Source organism: Echiichthys vipera (assembly GCF_963691815.1).
Source record: "Echiichthys vipera genome assembly, chromosome: 1".
In the NCBI taxonomy this organism is placed as follows: Eukaryota; Metazoa; Chordata; class Actinopteri; order Perciformes; family Trachinidae; genus Echiichthys; species Echiichthys vipera.
Window position 1 is genome coordinate 39,530,689 of NC_139826.1, and position 24,265 is coordinate 39,554,953.

The 24,265-nt window shown below is 42.6% G+C and overlaps 1 protein-coding gene across 1 annotated transcript; it reads left to right on the forward strand.

The window, feature by feature from the left end:
• Positions 1–47: 47 nt before the first annotated feature.
• On the forward strand, positions 48–22,885 carry pex16 (peroxisomal biogenesis factor 16). Its single transcript, XM_083911975.1, has 11 exons — positions 48–303; positions 1,900–1,935; positions 2,768–2,844; positions 4,820–4,953; positions 6,906–7,006; positions 8,379–8,459; positions 10,701–10,850; positions 13,981–14,053; positions 17,776–17,895; positions 18,861–18,925; positions 22,744–22,885. Exons 1-11 carry the CDS (start codon positions 171–173, stop codon positions 22,800–22,802), a joined length of 1,029 nt encoding a protein of 342 aa, XP_083768101.1. The 5' UTR covers positions 48–170; the 3' UTR covers positions 22,803–22,885.
• Positions 22,886–24,265: the final 1,380 nt, after the last annotated feature.

Below are 24,265 nucleotides of genomic sequence, written 5' to 3' on the forward strand. Positions count from 1 at the left end.
GAACCAATGTTCGAAGCTCAGAGCGCGGGGGACGCTAATGACTGACGGACGTGTGTTTTGTTTCGGAAGTAGTCGGATGTTCTCCAAACTAACTGAATTTTGCTGTTATTTTTGTATCACAGAGGCTAAATGACGCGTTAATTCGGAGCGTGGAGGTAGTTAAAGGTAAAATGTCGAACTTTAAAGAGTATAAAGATAAAGTGGCGCGTGTTTATGAGCGTTACACCGAATATGTGAAGAGGAACCCCGCAGCGACCGCTCAGCTGGAGAGCACCGTGAGGACTCTGTCCTACCTGATAGCAGGTGAGGGACTCTGTTGATCATGGTAGTCAGGTTTGAATGGTCTTTTTTAATGGTGTTAGTCAGGTTTTAATGAGGCACACTCACATGTTACACTCTGAAAGCTCTACTTCACTTCTAACTGCACTTTATGCCCACTGGTGAATGGATAATTTCCTGTTTTTCTAAGTTAATTAAAATTATTTCTTTAGATGTTTGCTAATATTTACAAAGCGTTCCTGTTTACATTGACTCTGACTATCATTCTAGGAAATATCAAAACATTTTACTGCATGTTTTTATCATAAATTAAATTCAAAAACCCTCCCCGTGTCAAAGTGCACACTGGCAAATGGATCATTTACTGATTTTCAAGAATTATTAATTTTATTTAATAGGATATTTGCTAATATTCACAATGGATTCTTCTTCACAGTGATCCTGACTTACACTCTAAAAAATATATAGACATTTTACTGTATGGTTTTATTATAAATTCAATTCAAAATCCCTCCCAGTGCCAAAGTTGATACTGGAAAATGGATAATTTCATGATTTTTAAGAATTATTTAAATTTTTCCACATGATGTTTGCTAATATTTATAATGTATTCTTGTTCACATTGACTCTGACTATGATTATGGAAAAAAAACATTTTACTTTATGGTTTCATAATAAATTAGATTTAAAATCCCTCCTAGTGTCAAAGTGCATTCTGGAAAATGGATAATTTCCTGATTTTCTAAGTTGGTTACATTTATTCCAGAGGATGTTTGCTAATATTGTCAATGTATTCTTGTTCACAGTGACTCTGACTATCATTCTAGGAAATATCAAAACATTTTACTGAATGTTTTTATTATAAATTCAATTCAAAAATCCCTCCCAGTGTGAAAGTGCATACTATTAAAGTCCTTCTGCCTCCTTTTATTACCCCTTTTGTTTTCAGCACAAAATGAATGAAGGGACAAAATATTATAATATAAAATAATATTCAGTTGTGGTTGATATAAAAATAATAATATTTAGGTTAATATGCTGAAATCAATTTATATCTTATAAAGTAAAGATTAGTGGTGATTAATATATTAAAAAATAAAATATGCTGAAATTAATTTATAAATGTTTCTGACCTACAGACAAGTGGTGGTTAATATATAATATATTTTAATGAAATATGCTGACATTAGAATTTTTTTTAATGTAAAGTTAAGTGGTGAATTAAATATTCTGAAAGAAATGTATATATTTTAAATAAAGATAAGTGGTTAAATGATTAAAATATTATAAATTGTAATAATTTATTACAGATATAATTATAGATACTATAAGTAATTAAATCCAACTCATTACACAGAAGGGATGGCATTAAATAAGTATGTGAATGTTTTGCTTAAATTACTTTTGTATGGGTTTTTTGTCGGCCTGCAATCATTTTTGCTTTATTATTATTATTTTACTGTTGTTTTTTTTAGTTTTAATTTTAAAACATATTGAAAATATACATTTCCATCCTTCTGTTGTACTTGTTTTTACCTTTTAATCTGTATTTCTGTGTAAGTTCATTGAGTGTGTATGTGTGAACACATGTAAATAAAACAGATTATTTTTCTTTTTCAGGGCGATTTGCAGATTCCCATGAAATATCTGAACTGGGTAAGTGATGATGCAGCTTCTGTTCCACAGGTTCAAGTCCGGTCTGCAGAATATAAGAAACACTTTAGTTTGAATTTAGGATGATCGAAGGACTTAACGAGGAAGAGTGAAACCTTGGTAACCGTCTGTGTTTAGGAGCCAGGACACTTTATCCTGAGGGAAACTTCTCTGTGGGAAGAGTTTAAAACCAAGGATCAAGAAATATAAAAGGGCTCATAGTTAGGAGTGATCGCAGAGGATTAGGGTTATTATATATATATATATATATATATATATATAAAATATCTGAAGTCTCGCTTTGTGTAAGTGCATTGTTGATACAACATGTTCATGATCATGTCAATTATATTGCCCTTATTGTCCCCTTATTATCAGCTATAAAGAGTTGAGTTGTAATAATAATAAACAGTTATCATATTTGTTTATTAAGCACAGTTCAAAGTCCTTTACATAACTCATAAAAATCATAAACAAACAGACAAATACAACCAAAAATAAGACAATTTCTAAAAGAAAATAAATAAGAAAAACATTAGAAATGCTGTCGATTTAAAAGCTGTAGGAAGCACTGAAGTACGTAAGGGATAATGTCGAGCGAGCGGCTCATTATTGTGAATGACACCTGGAATTATGTCGCTGAGGCAGACACACGACCTCCACACAGAGCCTCTAAATGTTTGTTCATGTGAGGTTTTCACCTGAAAAGCACACATGTATGGTCCTATATCCAGGTGAATTGTGATTTTGTGAGCGTACAGTTTATATTGTTATACACACAACAGTGAATGATATAAAATAATTAATTACCGCTGGGCTTTGTGTCTTTTTTCAGTGTACTCTGCCTCCAACCTCCTGGTGCTCTTCAACGACAGCATCCTGCGCAAAGGGCTGAGATGTGCTTTCCCTGTGGTGAGCGTCTGGGTGTTATTCTCACGCTTGCTGCAACAATTCTTACCTATACAACAATTATATTCAAATTGCATTTCAGTGTATGTTTTTGTGTGTCTGCAGCTTTGTTTTATGAACATAGACATAAATACTGATGGACTTTATAGAGGCTAGGGGCGATATGATGATATGAGATGGTGACTGATTAGAGCGCGTAGATCGTAGTATCCTCTGCTGTTCTCTGCTCTGCACAGACGCACCAGGTTGTTTACTTCCTCAGCCAAATCACACTATTGTCTAGTCCGCCTCATGCACCGCCCTAAAGACACGTCTATCAACCAATCACAGCAAACTACAGGCAGTGAAGCAGCTTTCCCATCCCCCATGATGTTTGATTCAGAGAGTAACAGGAAGTCATGGCTGAAAATGAAAATTGTGCGGGAGTGTCCGACTGTTGTGTTGCATCGACGCTGTCCGTCCACACCTATTCTCAGAATGTGTGGAACGAGCTGTGACATATCCCCCTGAAAAAAACAGGTAAATGTCTCGAGCACCAGCGGACTCCTAATGTGTTTAACAAGGAGGCAGCGCCGTCACTTCACAGAGGCCGCCTTTCTGCCCAAATCTGCTACACACACACACACACACACACACACACACACACACACACACACACACACACACACACACACACACACACACACACACACACACACACACACACACACACACACACACACACACACACACACACACACACACACACATACACACACACACACACACACACACACACAGAGTCTCACGAGCTGTGCACATTGGATAGTAACACAACAAACGTTTTCAACCACATAAAGAGACAGCATCCTAAACAGTGTGCTGAGTGAAACAGTCCATCCCGACACAGTCAGCAGAGGATACAGGATAAATGTCCATTGTACTCGGCACAAGTTGGCAAAATTGCACAAATTGATTAAGAAGTGCATATAAAGGTTCTTTGGCTCTAATGCTCTGTTGTGTTTTTACCTAGGGTTAAAACTTTGGTTGCACTGTTCAGTAACTTGCAAAATAATAAAAAAGCCATTCAAAAAAGCTGATAAAATCCTGATTTTACTGTAAAAAAAAATTGTGATATGATATTTTTGCCTTACTGCCCGTCCCTCATAGAGTCCAATGCACTGATACATGCCAGACTCAGGGCGCACTCACACTGTCCTTCCGCACCGGGCCAAAACAGGTTTTTCGGCTAAAGCCTAGTGTGTTTGACCAGTGTGTGAGTGCAACCGCTCCGCGCATAACTGCAGCACGCTTGAGAGAGGTGGGCTTTCGTAAAGCTTGTTTGCACATGTACGAGCACGAGTGTGCACACTGTACGAGCACGAGCACGACGCCTACGGCGGCTCTCACGTCATTTATGTGCGCCTGTTCAGACATAGAAAAAAAAAAGACATACCATGCACGGACATTTAACAACAACAACAATGGCAGTGAAAGGTTCACGTTGGTGTGATGCGGAGGTGGAGTGTTTACTGCAGATTTGGTCGATGAAAAGATTCAAAAACAGTCGACAAGACGCACAAAAACTCTGAGGTCTACGGAAAGATTTGGAAACAAAGCCACGCATCGCCATGACGTCATCAATGCGTGTGACGTGTTACGGCGTGATGACGTATAGGCAGCAAGAAGCATTCTCCGAGGCCCAGGTAGTGTGAGTACAAACGGGCCTGGAGGGGGGGACAAGGACCCTAAAGCACGGGGCACGGGACGGAAGGACAGTGTGAGTGCGCCCTCAGACTCTACTATTGGAAGAAAAACAAGAGCGATAAAGATGGAGACTGAAAAGAGCTCCATCGAGATGCTTCTTATTTGTAAAAATGTAACACAAAAAGATTTAAAGGTGTCTGCGAGGTGAGGTTTGTTCAGGGCTGCTGTTGCGGATGACCGGGTTGCATTGATGTGACGTGCTGACCGCTGCTCCCTCCTGCTCTGTGTTCAGTCCCTCTCTCAGCAGAGACTCCTCACCTGGCTGTCTGTGCTGGAGCACGTGGAGGTTTTCCTGGAGATGGGAGCCTGTAAGCTGTGGGGGGACGTCGGCCGCTGGCTGGTCATCGGGCTCATTCAGATCTTTAAGTATGTGACGGGAGGTTTCTCTAAATTATGTTCAACTCAACCTGAACTCAACTTTTTGTGTTTCTCAATTTTATTTGAAATGATGAATCTAACGTATGCTGCACGGTTAAAAGTATGTGGACGCAGAGTTCGGTGCACCCCTGGAGGCAGTTTGGGTCTCTGATTTCCAGTGAAAGGAACTCTTAATGCTACTGTACACAATGATATTTTAGACCAGGGGTGTCAAAGTGATCCAGTAAAGGGGCGCTGTGGCTGCAGGTTTTCACTCCAACCAAGCAAGAACACACCTGACTTGAGTCGTGCAATCACCTGAACTGTCTTCACACAGCTGATTTGTTGGATTAGGTGTGTTCTTGCTTGGTTGGAATGAAAACCTGCAGCCTCAGCGACTCTTTACTGGATCACTTTGACACCCTAGACAGTCGTGTTCTTCCGACTTTGGCTCAACAGTTTGGTTCTTTATGCGCCCGTCTACAAAAAAGCTGCCTGTCCTGCACAGAGCTCCATGATCCAGACATGATCATCTACCTCACTGATGCTCTTGTGTCCGGACAGAACTGTTTGGTAATCGGGTCCATTAGAATCAGGCCACACATGAACCCACGTGGTTTCTGTCCGAGCTCGACCCGAGCCTGAACCACAGCAGCCGTTTTGGACCAGGGTGTGATTTTAAAAACAAACTGAATTTCCACTGTTTTTTTTTTTATGAAGTTTAGTTTCTTTGAAAACAGCGACAGTGCACATTAATAACATTACTGTAAATGCGCCAGAATTATCCAAGAGGCTATTTTTCATCTGTAGACAGACGTTAAAAAACAGAACAGAATGTAAAATTTAGAAAAAATTAGATTAAAATTACAAAATGACTATCCAGAGGATGCGGTCACACGCAGCAGTTCACAGCCCACACATGATTCATGTCATTACACAGGATATAAGCTCTGCTGTGGCTTGGTGGCAGAGTGGGTTGTCCTCTGTTCGAGAGATTGGTGGTTCGATCCCCATCTCCCCCCGGTCCACATGTCGAAGTGTCACTGAACCCCGATTTGCTCCCCGTGCTGCGCATTAGATCAGATCAGATGGTCTGTAGATGTCCACCGCCATCAGTGTGAATGTCTGTGTGAATGTGTGAATGTGACAGACACTGTAAACTAAACGCACCTTGAGTAGTCAGAAGACTAGAAAGGCGCTTTATAAGTACAAGTCCATTTGCATTTAAAAAACAAATCAAATAATTAATTATATAAAGCAGGATAAGTTGCCTGAACCCGAGTCAAGCCCGAGGTAATTTAGTGAAATGGAGCAAACCTCTGCTGCAGGCTGTAAAACGTGGTGTAATAAGATGTTATTGAATGATCACATGGATAGTCCACATACTTTTGGTTATGAAGGTTACACATTAATTTAAAAGTATCCATAAAATACTGTATAGTGGTGAAAAATGTTCATGTTTATTCCATTAGTTTCAAGTTTGAAAAGGTGATGTTTAATAAAACTCTATGCTGTACGGTGTCATATCTATAATTCTGTGCAACAACTCTTAAAGGTAATGAATTGTTTTTAAAGAATTAAAGAAAGAAATCATTTGATTCATGTAAAGTTCGAACAAAAACACAATTTTAACCTTTATTACAAAACTAGCATGAAAACAATACTCAAAACTTCTTTTAACCCCTGGGAAAAAAGTCCTTTGCACACAAAAGAGGATCATTTCCTCTATTTTTTTAAATTATCATTCAAGACTGTTGAATTTCTGTCCCGTTAATGCAGCTTTGGGGTTAAACATCTGGTTGTAGATTTGTTTTTTTACAGCGTTGATACCTTAAATATTGAATATTAGATCGTTTTGAAACATGTGGAATAGAAAAGTGTTGAAGTGTCGATACTATTGACGAGCTTCATGCAGCGCTGTGACGTCTCTGACCGTTTCTCTCACGTTCACTCATCTCCAGGGCCGTTTTCCGCCTCGTGCTTCTTCTGTGGTACAAATCCGGCATCCAGACCTCCCCTCCCATAATCCCCCTGGACAGAAGTGCAGAGTTTGCTCATGAAGGTCAGTCGTCCTCTCCCTCTCACTCCCTGTGATCACTTACCTCCAGAAACAGTCTTAAAATGTTTGTCGACAAGTTTTCGTGTTTGAAAGAAGAGGTCACATAGAAGATACGAGACTGGCTCCACAATCCAGACTCTTCACACATCTGCGTGTCAGCGTTTAGCTCCTAGCACCGCTGTGTCTCGTACAGAGTCACGGAGGCACGAGCAAGGCTGTAGACTCTTTATCTCCAGCTCCACTGGCTGCCAGTCAGGTCACGCATCGCCTACAAGATCCTCCTGCTCACCTACAAATCTCTCCAGGGACTCTAACCACAACACCTCACAGATCTCCTCCCCCCCTACACTCAGTCTCGCTCCCTGCGGCCCTCTGATAGGACCTGCTGACCCTCCGCCCCACCACACCAGGTTGTGGACTTTTGGGGACAGGACTTTCTCTGTCAACGCTCCCACACTCTGGAACAGCCGACCACTCCATGTCCGCTCTGCCCCGTCCCTGCCTGACTTTTTGGTATCGTAAAATGTATTTAAAGTAATTTAAACATAGTAAAATTAAAATTCAATGGGAACTAGAATATTTTAAGTAAACATTTTATTCATGTAATAAATTCACTGAATACATTGGAATAAATCTTTACAAATACAGTTTAAACGATTAATACTCACTGCACATTAAGGGCGCCCTCCCACTGTTCCTCCGTCCCGTGCCCTGTGCTTTAGGGTCCTTGTCCCCCCCTCCAGGCCCGTTTGTACTCACACTACCTGGGCCTCGGAGAATGCTTCTTGCTGCCTATACGTCATCACGCCGTAACACGTCACACGCATTTGTGCGTCTTGTCGACTGTTTTTGAATCTTTTCAATCAGCAGGAAAATTAACTATTTGAGTATTTATTAAAGCTGCAATCACCCATATTTTCACATGAACAGAGCATCAAATGAGATTACCTGTGACCTGTGTGTGAAAGTTCATTGCAGTGATGAACCCACAGAGAGTCATCACCTGACTCTGCAGTTCCCCTCTTTTAGCCTCTTAGCTTATTGTTTTACTTTTCCAGCACATCCACTGTCTGTTTAGCATTTAGCAGCTAAACAGACAGATATTTGTGCAAAACAGAAACGGAGCCAAAGGGTGAATAGATATGGTACACAAGTCCTTCAGGTTCGACACAAACACAGCTCCAGATGGTGTAAATACTGCAGACAAGTATTTGCTACGCGTGCATTCACACTAGCTGAGGCAGCCCGGTGAGAACACAAGTCCTCCCGTTTATTTTGAATAATTTTGAATCTTTACTTGCTGCAGATTTGTGCATGGAAAAGCTAACGTGTGTATAAAGAGTGAATGAGAATTGTTTCTTCCTCTTCTCCACAGACGACGGAAACGGGGAGCAGCAAAATGACGCCTGCTTCGTGGGTCAGAGGTCGGGGCGCGTCATTCGGCCGCTCGGGAGCGGTAAGATTAGTGAAAATCAAGATATGTGATGTCATCATAATACCTGTCGAAGTTTCACTTGGAGCGTGTGATGGACGTGAGTGATTCGTTCCTTGGGTAGTCCTCGTTTCAAATTAACTTGATTGGTACCAACGTGCACCTCTTCCTTCTGCGTTTGACCCGAGACACAAACACCTTTGATTTTTGGAACCGGCTCTTCTGCTCGCCATCAGAGAAGCTGTGTGACCTCCATGACGGGGTGACTGTGCGAGGCCCAGACGACTTAGAGGGGGAAAGAAGCGACGCTCAGGGCCGCAGCGTCGAGGTCTCTGGACCCCCCCCCCCCTCTTCAGGAGGACTAGATTGAAAATATGGATGTGAACGAGCGAGAAGCTTGTTACAGTGAGCCGTGCATTCGTCCTCAGAAAAACCCACTGGAGTGGTGAAAGTCTAAGGGCGCCCTCCCACTGTGCGTACGTCCCGCGCCCCGTGCTTTAGGGTCCTTGTCCCCCCCCCCCCAGGCCCGTTTGTACTCACACTACCTGGGCCTCGGAGAATGCTTCTTGCTGCCTATACGTCATCACGCCGTAACACGTCACACGCATTGATGACGTCATGGCGACGCGTGGCTTTGTTTCCAGATCTTTCCGTAGACCTCAGAGTTTTTGTGCGTCTTGTCGACTGTTTTTGAATCTTTTCATCGACCAAATCTGCAGTAAACACTCCACCTCCGCATCACACCAACGTGAACCTTTCACCGCCATTGTTTGAAATGTCTGCGCATGGTCCCTCCTTCTTTTTTCTACGTCCCAACAGGCGCACAGGAAACGACCTCAGAGCCGCCGTAGGCCTCGTGCTCGTACACGTGTGCACGCTCGTGCTCGTACACGTGCAAACATGCTTTACTAAAGCCCACCTCTCCCAAACGGGCCGTGGACGGCAAACGTTCCGCTCCTAGACGCTAGACGGTTGCACTCACACTGGTCAAACGAACTAGACTTTAGCCGTGAAACTTCTGGACACAGTACGGATGGACAGTGTGAGTGCACCCTAACAGGCACCAGGTCAATAAACTGAGCGTTGTGTCAAAGCAGCAGATACCTGCCACCTCTGCGCCAGAGGAGGGGAGTTTGTGTTGTGAAAACTCAATCCTTAAAGGGGAACAGTGACTGCTTGGATTAAGAATAAGCATCAGGTGTTAGGTAGGCTGTGTTGCTGTGAATCATTATTCCTGCAGGAAGTTGCGTTCTAAAAATAGATTTGGAAAAACGAGTACTCTGTTTGCCCTCAAGGAACTGATGCGATCTCTCGATCTTGGGATTAACTCCTCGTGTCCGTCCCTACTTGGAGCCCTTTGAGCTAATTGAGCACCTGTGTGACTGAGCGGTGTCAAGTATTGTGACTTGGTGTGAAACAGGAAAGATCTGATTTCCATGGAAACATAAGCCCTCTAACCAGAAACGCAGAAAGCCTAATGCTAGCTGACAGCCGGGCTGCACGTATGCTGTTTGGAAGAATGTTATAACCTCAAGACTTGGCCTGAGGTTCTGTCACTCCCTTAAAAAACAAATCATAAGTTTCCTGCATGTCTTAGCTGAGGTTATACGTCATCTCCTCTTTTACCCAGAAGAACCTAATAACCACCAAACATCAACTTTTATGAATGTGAATGTAAAAAAGTAAGAGTAGGGATTTCATGAACAACTTCAGCTACTTCAAGTTGCATGTGTTACGTCCTAGTGTGGTCTGTGGGTTTAAAGTTATGGCTCTTGTCACTTGTCCTGACCTGGAGTGAGCTGAAGAGAATAAAAACAGGGGGGAACACACATAAGGGCTGCTTTCAAACACCAGAGAGAAGGCAGAGAGGTTGCCGGATTAGCAGTTAGCTCGTCTCTCCTGCTGTGAAACAGGCGCATTAAAGCTGGACTCTGTTACATTCGAGTCTTCGCCAAACAAGTTCACGTGGTGCCGATAAAGCCTCGGCGCCGCCGGAGGGACCTCTCTGTGTTTCTCAGCTAGGATCGGGCGATATTGAAATTCCCCTACTGATGATATTGCTTTAAGAAAGAAAACAATGTACAATCCCAAACTTCCACAGTGGGTGTTTCAGATAAACAAGAGGATTAAAGTTTAAAAAGCGCTCCTGAGGGGTGCGGCGATGCAGCACGCTCACCTGTCGTGTTAAGAATGATGATTTATAAATGCTGCGGTGATTTCTGTATATTTTTAACGCCCTCCTCTTGTCTCTGTGGTGTGTGTCAGCTCCGTCCCTGCAGGCCCGGCTGTGGGGAGCCCCGAGTCAGAAGAGAAAGAGCAGCTTAACCGGGGAGAAGCTCCACAGCAAACCCACACAGCTGGGGCTTCAGCAGACCCTCGCTGAGTCCGTGTACATCGGACGGCCACTCGTGCACCGTATCCTTTCCCTCACTGTCGCCTCAGTGCACCTGATATAAGGCTGATAAGTCCGTCCACTTTGATATAGCTTCCTGTAGAGCCCACGGGAACTCAGCTCCAGAAAAATTAACACTGGTGTCAAAACTGGAGTCCTCAGTGTTTCTCAAATCATGTCTTAACTAAGCTGCATGCATATAGGAGAGACGCTCCCCAACCGGGTCATAAATGTTCTCTGGCTCTCTCCAAGTAGCTTCAGCATATAAACAGTCACATCACAGCACCTTACAAACACACTTACAAAGGACATCAGAGTAACAAGAACAACAAAACACACTACCCAATGTTTAGGACCCCAGTAGATGTTATCAATGTTTTACGACCACCGAAGTTTAAAGTTGAGTTTATTTGAAAACAGGAGGAACTCGGAGTAGAGCCGCTGCTCCTTTGCGTTGAAAGGAGCCAGTTGAGGTGGTTCAGGATCATCTGGTAAGGATGAACCCTGGGCGCCTCCCTAGGGAGGTGTTCCAGGCACGTCCAGCTGGGAGGAGGCCTCGGGGAAGACCCAGGACCAGGTGGAGAGATTAGATCTCCACACTGGCCTGGGAACGCCTCAGGATCCCCCAGTTAGAGCTGGTTAATGTGGCCCGGGAAAGGGAAGTTTGGGGTCCCCTGCTGGAGCTGCTGCCCCTGAGACCTGACCCCGGATAAGAGGCTGAAGATGAGATGAGATGAGATGAGACAGTGCACTTTAATAACATTACTGTAAATGTGTCAGAATCAGCCAAGAGGCTATTTTCCATCCGTAGTCCCTGGACAGATGTTAAAGTCTCCCTACAAACAGAACAGAATATAGAAACAATTAGATTAAAAATACAAAGTTAATTCGCCAGGGCAATCTACAAAACATGCACAGCAGTTTACAAACATGACAAAACAGCATCAATTTAGAAAAGACGTCACCATTTGCAAAAACCTCCATGTGACTCCTCTCCGCAACCCCCCAGCACTCATCCACAGCTCGACCGTTGTGTTAACCAACACACACTTCCAAAGAAAGATGGAAACCCTGGTTATTTCCCACACTAATTATCATTAACTCCTGCAAACATCATGTGTGTTATCCAGGATATATAACGACTGGGACTCTGTAAAGTGTCCTGAGGTCACTTTTGTTATAATTTCATTTCTATTCTCTGGTTGTTTAAAGTTTACAGTATTTGCTGAAGTGCTCTGATTGTCAGCTCGCGTTGCATTAGTGGTGTCGACCTCTAGATGGCGAACTGTTGCTGTCGGAGCATTTCTTTCATTCTGCTGATGATTCACCGGAGTGCTGGAGGAGCAGGTGGACGTAAAACACTCATTTACACAGATTTCCTCCCAAAAAACAAATAAAATCATAACCTGAAGCCAAAAACACCATTATGGAACCCAGGAAAAGATGATTGTTAGTGGCTTTAACTCCCCTTGTAGTGGTTTAAGTCCATCTGTAGTGGCTTTAAGTCCCCTTGTAGTGGCTTTAAGTCCACTTGTAGTGGCTTTAAGTCCATCTGTAGTGGCTTTAAGTCCACTTGTAGTGGCTTTAAGTCCATCTGTAGTGGCTTTAAGTCCCCTTGTAGTGGTTTAAGTCCCCTTATTAGTGGTTTTAGTCCATCTGTAGTGGCTTTAAGTCCCCTTGTAGTGGCTTTAAGTCCACTTGTAGTGGCTTTAAGTCCATCTGTAGTGGCTTTAAGTCCCCTTATTAGTGGTTTTAGTCCATCTGTAGTGGCTTTAAGTCCATCTGTAGTGGCTTTAAGTCCCCTTGTAGTGGCTTTAAGTCCCCTTGTAGTGGCTTTAAGTCCCCTTGTAGTGGCTTTAAGTCCCCTTGTAGTGGCTTTAAGTCCATCTGTAGTGGCTTTAAGTCCCCTTGTAGTGGCTTTAAGTCCATCTGTAGTGGCTTTAAGTCCATCTGTAGTGGCTTTAAGTCCCCTTGTAGTGGCTTTAAGTCCCCTTGTAGTGGCTTTAAGTCCCCTTGTAGTGGCTTTAAGTCCATCTGTAGTGGCTTTAAGTCCATCTGTAGTGGCTTTAAGTCCATCTGTAGTGGCTTTAAGTCCATCTGTAGTGGCTTTAAGTCCCCTTGTAGTGGCTTTAAGTCCCCTTGTAGTGGCTTTAAGTCCACTTGTAGTGGCTTTAAGTCCACTTGTAGTGGTCTAAGTCCCCTTGTAGTGGTTTAAGTCACCTTGTAGTGGTCTAAGTCCCCTTGTAGTGGTTTAAGTCACCTTGTGGTGTCTTAAGTCCCCTTGTTAGTGGTTTAAGTCCCCTTGTTAGTGGTTTAAGTCCCCTTGTTAGTGGTTTAAGTCCCCTTGTTAGTGGTTTAAGTCACCTTGTAGTGGCTTTAAGTCCCCTTGTTAGTGGTTTAAGTCACCTTGTTAGTGGTTTAAGTCCCCTTGTTAGTGATTTAAGTCCCCTTGTTAGTGGTTTAAGTCACCTTGTTAGTGGTTTAAGTCCCCTTGTTAGTGGTTTAAGTCCCCTTGTTAGTGGTTTAAGTCCCACTTGTAGTGGTCTAAGTCCCCCTGTGGTGGTTTAAGTCCCCTTGTGGTGGTCTAAGTCCACTTGTTATTGGTTTAAGTCCCCCTGTGGTGGTTTAAGTCCCCTTGTTAGTGGTTTAAGTCCCCTTGTTAGTGGTTTAAGTCCCCTTGTTAGTGGTTTAAGTCCCCTTGTTAGTGGTTCAAGTCCCACTTGTAGCGGTTTAAGTCCATCTGTAGTGGGTTTTAGTCCATCTGTAGTGGGTTTTAGTCCATCTGTAGTGGCTTTAGGTCACCTTGTAGTGGTTCAAGTCCCCTTGTTAGTGGTTCAAGTCCCCTTGTTAGTGGTTCAAGTCCCCTTGTTAGTGGTTCAAGTCCCACTTGTAGTGGTTTAAGTCACACTTGTAGTGGTTTAAGTCACCTTGTCGTGGTTTAAGTCACGGATTTCCTCCCAAAAAACAAATAAAAACCATAACCTGAAGCCAAAAACACAATTCTGGAACCCAGAAAAAGATGAGGGGCCGGTCTGTTTGACCCCCATCACACAGAAACATTAACAGTCTTAAAACCAGACCCCCTAACCGTCAGCCGTATACGTTCTTAGGTGTTGTGTTTGTTCTGGGGTCAGTTTTTCCTTAAAGCTGCAGTTCTCTGCCTCGGACTCTGTGGGAAACACTCGTGGAAGCCGTGGCTCGTCTCTGGAGTCCTGGAGCTCTCCAGGTATGCACGCTCCGCCTTTTTCACTCCTCTGATCATGAGTTTTACATTTGTGCTGAGCTTTAAGAAGTTAACAGAACGTGTAGAATACTTACTGCGTTTAGTTATTTATATATTAATACATATATATGGTTATCTTGGGAGGAACACCCTCCTCCAACTATAACTTCTGTCAACTTGTTAGTGGTTTAAGTCCCCTTGTAGTGGTTTCAAGTTTCCTTGCAGTGGTTTAAGTCCCCTTGTAGTGGTTTAAGGTCCCTTGTAGCGGTTTAAGTCCACTTGTTAGTCGTTTAAGTCACCTTGTAGTTGTTTAAGTCCCCTTGTAGTGGTTTCAAGTCCACTTGTAGTGGTTCCAAGTCCCCTTGTAGTGGTCCCAAGTCCCCTTGTAGTGGTTTAAGTCCCCTTGTAGGGGTTTACGTCACCTTGTAGTGGTTTAAGTCCTTTGTAGTGGTTTAAGTCCCCTTGTTAGTGGTTTGAGTCCCCTTGAAGAGGTTTAAGTCACCTTGTAGTGGTTTAAGTCCACTTGTTAGTGGTTTAAGTCCCCTTGTAGTGGTTTAAGTCCACTTTGAATGACCTTGTCGTTGAATTGTGCTTTAGAGAAACTTGCCTATTCATGAATCCATGCAGAAATAAGACAAGTGTTTGGTCGTGTGTTCAGTATCCGGTGGGTTTATTGACGCGTGTGTCGGGACACGTGTTTACTCACAGACAGAGAAGAGCTCTGAGCACAGGATGGAGGCGGTCTGAGGCGGTCTGAGGCGGTCTGAGGCGGTCTGAGGCGGTCTGAGGCCCTCGTCAGCTCGCTGCATCCGTTCCTCTGTTGTGAAGTCATTCCAGACATTTTTACTGTCAGAGAAACGGGGACGCAGGTCGGCTGCTCGCCACACGTGAATGAAGCTGAAACCGTGCCTTCAGGGGCGTCTGTAGCTCAAGTCGTCATGACGAGAACACGTTTAAAATGTTTAAACCAGATAAGATGAGATCTGCAGCAGCAGGGCTCCATGGTAACAGTTGCCAGGTAACAGGTAACCAATCCTGGGCCTTTTTAATTGTGTTTATTTATATTTAATTATTGAATTTTCAGTTTATCCCAACAGTCGCATCCATTTACAAATGTTTATTAAATAAAAATAATTTAAAAAAATAATTATTAATAAAAACAGAGCCTGTGAATAAAACCATGCACCAAAAATAAACATTTAAAAGAATATGTTGTGATATTTAAATATTGCCAACAGTAACTTTTTAAAAAAGGCTCTACGGTAACAGTTGCCAGGTAACAGGTAACCAATCCTGGGCCTTTTTAATTGTATTTATTTATATTTAATCATTGAATTTTCAGTTTATTTCAACAGTCACATCCATTTACAAATGTTTATTAAGTAAAAAACAAACAAAAAATACTAGTAATTAATAAAAAAATAGACTTTTTAACACGAAAAACCCCAAATTAAATATTTTAAAGAATATGTTTATTATGTCAGCGTCATATTAAAATGTGCTTTATTAAAGTAACCACAATATTTTATTATTGAATTATCAGTTTATAACAACTGTACACAGTTGCATCAATTTATAAAAATATTTATTGAGTCAAAATCATTTTTAAAAAGAAGCAATAAAATAATAATTAATAAAAACAGAGCCTGTGAATAAAACCATGCACCCCAAAATAAACATTTAAAAGAATATGTTGTGATATTTAAATATTTAAAAAAGGCTCTACGGTAACAGTTGCCAGGTAACAGGTAATTTATTTATATTTAATATTGAATTTTCAGTTTATCCCAACAGTCGCATCCATTTACAAATGTTTATTAAGTAAAAAACTAAATAAAAAGGAAAGAAACAAACAAAAAATACTGATAATTAATTAAAAAAATAGGCTTTTTAACATGAAAAAATTGAATTATCAGTTTATAACAACTGTACACAGTCGCATCAATTTACAAATATTTATTAAATAAAAATAATTTAAAAAAGAAGCCAAAAATAATAATTAATAAAAAACAGCCTGTGAATAGAACCACTCGCCCCAAACTAAACATTTAGAAGAAGAAGAAGAAGATTTAAAAGAATATGTTCCATGTTGTTTGATCGTCTGCATTTCCACTTGAGCGTAATAATCAAATGTAATAAAACGTGTTTCTCGTTTCCTCTGGGACCCTTTCAGGAGCGTGTGCGTCTCTGGAGAAGACGTAAACAGTGGCGTCACGTGCAGGCGGCTCTCTGACATCATGAGAATGTCAATGTTGTAAATCCTAAACAGCTCCTTCTGTTATTGCCCCGTCGTCTCTTTACAACCGTGATCGTTCAGGGCCGTCTGTCACTGCACGTGACCACGCTGCAGGTGCACACAGGCATCCACATGCACACAGGCATCAGTTTTAGAGGTGAAGTCATTCAAGGTGTTTAAAAAATGCACGGGTTCTTTTTATGGTCACGTAATGTCACGTGACCATAAACTCAGTGTCCCGCCTCCAGCTGGTCCAGACCCCAGCACTCACACAACATCACGTCGCTCCACTTCCAGCTTCACTTCACAGCTGGAGTTAGATAATAATTATATATATATATTATATATATAATGAGATACTGTACATATATATATATGTTCATAAATGTATTTATTTTGTATATATGTATGTGCATGTATGTATGTATATAATATATATATTATTATTATCTAACTCCAGCAGTGAAGTGAAGCTGGAAGTGGAGCGACGTGATGGTGTGTGAGTGCTGGGGTCTGGACCAGCTGGAGGCGGGGCACTGAGTTTATGTTCACGTGACCATAAAAAGAACCTGTGCATTTTTTAAACACCTTGAATAACTTCACCTCTAAAACTGATGCCTGTGTGCATGTGGATGCCTGTGTGCACCTGCAGCGTGGTCACGTGCAGTGACAGACGGCCCTGAACGATCAGGGTTGTAAAGAGACGACGGGGCAATAACAGAAGGAGCTGTTTAGGATTTACAACATTCACATTCTCATGATTTCAAAGAGCCGTCTGCACGTGACGCCACTGTTTACGTCTGCTCCAGAGACGCACGCGCTCCTTAAAGTGTCCCAGAGGAAACGAGAAACATGTTTATTACATTTGATTATTACTGAAGTAGAAATGCAGACGATCAAACAACATGGAACATGTTCTTTTAAATGTTTAGTTTGGAGTTTTTCATGTTAAAAAGTCTATTTTTTTATTAATTATTAGTATTTTTGTTTGTTTCTTTCCTTTTTATTTAGTTTTTTACTTAATAAACATTTGTAAATGGATGTGACTGTTGGGATAAACTGAAAATTCAATAATTAAATATAAATAAATACAATTAAAAAGGCCCAGGATTGGTTACCTGTTACCTGGCAACTGTTACCGTAGAGCCCTGCTGCTGCGTCTCGTCTCATCTTATCGCACTATTGATGGATTATGGTTTCAATATAGTAAAGTAAAGATTAATAAAGAAGGTAACGGACATAAATAATAAGAGGCAGATTAAAAAACTAGGATAGAATAAGAAATAGAAACAATAAAAGAGCAACAGAGACAAAGTGTCAGGTTGGAATAATTCATGAAAATGTCAAAACGGAGACGTTTGCACTTGTTTAAATGTTAAAACTGAGCGTTTGTACTTGTTTAAATGATGGAATCTGAGCGTTTTGTTGTTCTGAACGTGGATGTTTTGGTTATGAAGGTGAATTAAATCGTTATTTGTCCTTCGTTTAGTTTTGCGGTGCTGAACGACGCCACGTTTCAAAATCGATGGGAGCGTGCGGAGATGAGGAGGAGAACCTTCCTGCTGCTGTACTACCTGCTCCGCTCACCCTTCTACGACAGATACTCCGAGTAAGTGGACTGAGTTTACGTGTGTGTGACCACCTGGGCACTGCCGAAGTGCTGTTGAGCAAGGCGCCGAACCCCCAAAACGGGGCTGTCAGGTTTAAGCAACCTAAAACACCCAAAACTTAACAAAAGAGAGAAAGACAAGAGTTATTTTACTTGCAAGGAGAACGGACAGAGATCTGCTCAGTTACAAATCTCCTACCGCTCTGAGGTAATCTCTGCCGGACCCCGTGATTTTATTGGCTTTTGGTGGTTACAATGTTTACAATGAATTACCATTCTTAAGGTGAGGGTCACACAACTGCAACTCAAGACATATCCTGTCCTTAATCAGTTGAGCAGGGTCTGTGTTTCCACAGACCCCCCTTTTGGTGACTCCTCAACAGTCATGCTTATCTGATTTCCTTTACCTGCATCCACTCAGCACGAATTGGCTATACACACACACCAAGTAATGTTAGTTTAAATGTAAAGATAATTGGAGTAAATATGGGATTACTTTATGTACAATTATTCTAACAGGGGCGCTGGTCACTGGCAGCCCCCTCGCTCTGACATCTCTCCATTAGTTGCATGTATACAGGTCCTGTGTGTGTTGTGTGTTGTGTCTCCTGTGTGTTCAGTTCGTCTGTCACTTTGTGTTTTGCTGCGGCCGACCTGAACAAGTCTCTCTTGCAAATGAGACGGTGGGTCTCAGTGAGATTTTACCAGTGTAAATGAAGGTTCATAAAATAATAAATTAACTGTTTTATTTAATAATTAATGTGTTTTAAACGTGGCTGCAACCACATTTCTCCTGGTGGGACGACAAAGTTTGACTTGATGATTATTTTCTATATGAAATGTGTTTTTTTATGGTGTTTTAGGAATGAAGGCGGTTTTAAATATAAAATAAAAAGCACATTTTTGGTACTTTGTGGGCACTTGAATTGTGTTTTTAACCCGTTGTGTTTGTTGTTGAACTGCAGGGAAAAGATTCTGTTCCTGCTCCGACTTCTGGCCGATCACGTTCCAGGGATAGGCCTCGTTGCACGTAAGTACTGACCTCCGCAAACAAGATTTTTAACTATTTCTCTACAACATTAAACATGTATGACTCATAAGAACAATTAACAAAGGTCAAGTTGAGATAAATAACTTTATTATTATAATTTATGAAGAGATAAACCCACAGAAACTGAAAGTTTTGATCATCAGAGAAATCAGAGTTTATGCTAATTCATCCTTTAGTTCTTCATCTGTGCAGGAAAATCAAATAAATAAAGAAAGATGCAATAAGATAAGTAAAAGAAAAATCAGGTAGGAATAAGCACGCACATCCTAAAAAATAGAGCTGGGTCCTGGACTGAGGGGCACGAACACACCGGAAGCTGCAACTTCACAAATTTATTCTAAGCTGTGACGTCTCCGACACCGACCCCTCCTCAGACTTAGTGACATAACCGGCGTAAAATCATCCCAGAGTGTTTTTCTGCTCTTACATTCATCAAATAAACCATGGAGACAGTTTTTCTCCTGTAACAACTATTAACAGAGAAATCCGGGAGAGATGCTAACAGCCGGATGTGGCTAACAGTGATTAGCTCGGGGCAGTACGGTGAAGGCATTAAAACGTCTTTTTTAACCACTAAGGGCGCACTCCCACTGTGCGTCCGTCCCGTGCCCCGTGCTTTAGGGTCCTTGTCCCCCCCTCCAGGCCCGTTTGTACTCACACTACCTGGGCCTCGGAGAATGCTTCTTGCTGCCTATACGTCATCACGCCGTAACACGTCACACGCATTGATGACGTCATGGCGATGCGTGGCTTTGTTTCCAGATCTTTCCGTAGACCTCGGAGTTTTTGTGCGTCTTGTCGACTGTTTTTGAATCTTTTCATCGACCAAATCTGCAGTAAACACTCCACCTCCGCATCACACCAACGTGAACCTTTCACCGCCATTGTTTGAAATGTCCGCGCATGGTCCCTCCTTCTTTTTTCTACGTCCCAACAGGCGCACAGGAAATGACCTCAGAGCCGCCGTAGGCCTCATGCTCGTACTCGTGTGCACGCTCGTGCTCGTACATGTGCAAACGTGCTTTACAAAGCCCACCTCTCCCAAACGCGCTGTGGACGGCAAGTGTGCCACTCCTAGACGCGGTACGGTTGCACTCACACACAAGTGCGCCCTGATACTGCTGAAAATAACAGCAAACCTCTGCAGCAGCATGAGAAGAGTCCCTACACTTTACAAAATCCCAGAAAAAGGTTCAAAGAGGATAAAACATATGCACGTATTAATATATCATCCAAACTTTATCACACAGTTAAAGACGATTCTCAACTTATGTGACAAAAAAGGGGAAAAATAAACGTACTGAAGAGGCGTCTCCATTACGTCATTAAGTATCAAAACAAAGCAGAATAACAGGAGAACATAAAAGGACCCCACCTCATATTAACTGAAGTCAGCTGTTCGAGCATCACACGTGCAGAAGTCACGCGGACACCCTGGTATTTCTGACACACTACATTGAACAGAACAGACACACTAAATCTTTTTGGCATGTTAATAGTGTGGTAGTGTGGTACAGGTGAACCTGGAAGTTCCTGTGTGACTTTGTCTAAAGTCTAAAGTCTCGCTTTGAAAACATTCAACTGTACTCATTTATCTTCTCTTTGTCACTTATTTCTATGATCTACTTTATCACTTTATGTTATTTATGCATCTCCTTTTTAATTTTCTGTTCCATTCTCAGTCTCATCACTCTGATATCAGCTGTTTGTATCTGTGAGTGCACGCTGATATCATTTCATAGTTCTTCCATGTTCTCGTAAATGAGCACTGAGACCAAAAAAAATCTTCTTTCTCCCAATTAAAATAAGAATAAATACATCCCAGTTTGAACTCTCAGAACGCAAACCTCCACCACGTCCACACAGTGTCACAAAAGTGAAAAATAATTTGTGAATCCACCCTGGACCTGTAGTTTTTCTATAATCTTACTGACAAACAAACAAACAAACGATCCAAAAGCGTGACCTCCTTGGTGGAGGTCATATTAGTAATAGTGGCCCAGATAAAGTTGACTGGTCGCAGCATTTGATTCTTATTCTCCAAACATCGTATCTTCCCATCAGGAGGACGCCTACAGCGTGTCCTCTTAAAGGGCGCACTCACACTGTCCATGCGTACCGTGCCCAAGCACGTTCCACGGGTAAAGTCTAGTTCCTTTGACCAGTGTGAGTGCCTAGAAGCAGTACGCTTGCCGTCCACGGCCCGTTTGGAAGAGGTGGGCTTTAGTAAAGCACGTTTGCACGTGTACGAGCACGAGCACGAGCACGAGCACGAGGCCTACGGCGGTTCTGAGGTCATTTCCTGTGTGCCTGTTGGGACATAGAAAAAAGGAGGGACCATGCAACGCCGACTAAACGGGGTCGTGTCGCATCACAATGAGTCCAAAATAACCACAAAGCCGAAACACGTCACGGTGTTTTCTGCGCTGCTTTCCATTGTGTGGCCAAAATGCGCGCTTTTGTAAACAAAGCCACGCATCGCCATGACGTCATCAATAGGCATATAGGCAGCAAGAAGCAGAGAGCCACTCACTGTGCAGTTAATAATCCACTCCTACACACCTGGACACTTATCTCTTTTCTGTCATATACAGTTAAACATATTTTCATCTGACACACTTTCTCTACACTCACCTGATTTCATTTTCCGTGAATTTTATTAGACCTGTATTCACATCTCTACTTTAAGAGTGTATTGCTTATTTGTTTTACTTTCTATATTTATTTAGCTAAGAGTTTATTGGTTACCCTGACCTATACTGTATTTTTTTATACCTCCCTTGTGTTTTCTTAAGCTGCTGGAAACTTAATTTCCTAGCGGGAGTTCGTCCCAAAGGATCAATAAAGAGAAGTCGCAGTATCTGATCTTTGCTGTTTGACTCTTAGAATCGTGGGGTTTCACAGACTTATTTATGTTGACAACTCTTCCGTTCTTCATTACCGAGAGAACCAGGTCGCGGGTACAAGCGTCTGAAATGTGTTTCCTCAGGAGGGGGTCTGGAGTCTCCCTTAGAGAGAGGGGGAGAAGTTCAGCATCCGTGAGGAACTCGGAGTAGAGCCGCTGCTCCTTTGAGTTGAAAGGAGCCAGTTGAGGTGGTTCAGGATCATCTGGTAAGGATGAACCCTGGGCGCCTCCCTAGGGAGGTGTTCCAGGCACGTCCAGCTGGGAGGAGGCCTCGGGGAAGACCCAGGACCAGGTGGAGAGATTAGATCTCCACACTGGCCTGGGAACGCCTCAGGATCCCCCAGTTAGAGCTGGTTAATGTGGCCTGGGAAAGGGAAGTTTGGGGTCCCCTGCTGGAGCTGCTGCCCCTGCGACCCGACCCTGGATAAGAGGCTGAAGATGAGATGAGATTCTTCTGTTCTCCTTGATCAAGTACAAATAAACTCCTACAGCATAAGACACACAGGACTCTGGGACTTGGTCCTCTTCACTGGCATCAGCACAAACTCCTCCCTAACAATGACTTGTGAGAGGCTCGGTTCGTCAGACGTCAGCAGGTAGCGCCAACAGTCAGAACACCAGCAGCAGCTATTTGATTATTGTTATTGGAGTGACTCAGAAGTCCTCTGTGCAACTTGTGAAAAATTCTGCGACCACAAAAAATGTATCAGCTCTAAAATTAGATGACACGCCCATTTTTTTTATTTTGAGTTGACGCCAAAATCATAAAGTTGTTTTGTGAATACCACCCCCTGACTTCCAACAGTGTGTTTGGGTAGGTAGCCATATATCTGTCACTACTCTCCCCGGTAATAACACGTCTGTTTGTTTTGATCCTCTTTGATCTGTTCAGGGCCTCTGATGGATTACCTCCCCAGCTGGCAGAAGATCTACTTCTACAACTGGGGATAAAACCTGCTGGGTCAGGAACGTCCGGACGCGGAGACGATGGCGCTTTAATTCCCCATAAATCAGATAAAATGATGACCGTCCTGAGCGACAGCGGGGGCCCTTCTTAGTAAACAAACCTGTTTGATTCAGGAAGGACATAAAACAAACACTTCTCATCACCTCGTTTGACACAACAATGCAGTCATCGGGGACTATTGTGAGGAAAAATGTTTGCCTCCCACGTCACATGTCGGAGAACCTCATTCCTTTGAGTTCATGATTTATATCGTTCTGTTCTTTGACAAGTCTAATTGACAGCTTGTGCGATTTGCAGCCAAATGCTATTTTAATGCCTTGTTGTTGTTGTGTAATCTGTCAAAAGTAGGCTGCCTCATCGAGAACATGTGCTGCAGGGCCCAAAACTGTAAACAAAGCATTTCCAACTAAAGCAGCGAAAGACCGAGAAGCACAGCAAATGTGAGTGAATACCACCGACACCTCCTCTCCACCGGCAGGACGTGCATTTCCACTTCCTGTGCAGAATTTTCATGCAGAAAAACAAAAAAAGAGCAGCGTAACACCAGTGGAAACACTTTCAACAGATGGTTTTAAATCTTTATTAACATACTGAATACGTTTCTTTTTGTAGCCTACAAATAAATAATCGACTGTTTCATCCTCTCCGGTTCACGTTTGTTACTTTTGTGGAGGGTTTTGATCACAGGTGGAACACACACACACAGGCATGGCCACGCTAGGGGAAAATATGACACTCTTGATCTATCAAAGAACATTACAAACCGGTTTTCAGAGCTCACCGACCTAAGACTTGATGTTCTTTTATTAGCCTGTTGAATGTCAAGTCTGCCAGGAACACGGGTGAGGAGGACAGCGTGGGTTTGAAGAGCCGCATCACCATCCGAGGGTGTGATACACGGAAGCTGTCACGTCACATCAGTAAGTGTTTGATTTTATCACAGAGGTGTGTTGTACATGACACGGTCTGTTGTTTTCACCTGCATGCTGCCTGACTCTGAAATGATTTTTTTGTCAGTGTTAGAACAACAATAAAAGGGCTTCTTCGGCCTATCGGCGGTCATGTTTTGCCACAGCTGACAGGATGGTCTGGCTACTAAACACACACACACACATTCTGGCCTTGTCGCATTTCTTTGAACAATCACAATCGTCCTGGGCGACGCAGAGCTCTGGGTGCAGCGACTGTGACAGGGAAAACGTCCGTGCAGAGAGCTTATTTTGGTGGAGCATTTGCACATAGGGAGGCGAGCCCTGCCATTAAAGAGGCTGACACCACAAAAAATATTAAGACATCCGTCGACCGCGTGGTGAGACTTTAAGTCATTTAAAACCACAGACGATTTGCTGTATGTGGCTCTTGCAGTGACGTATTAAACCGTTAATCGCAGAAGCTCGTGTGATGTGGAGCGGATCAGTACGCTGGTCGTGTGCAGTGTGGTGCGCGC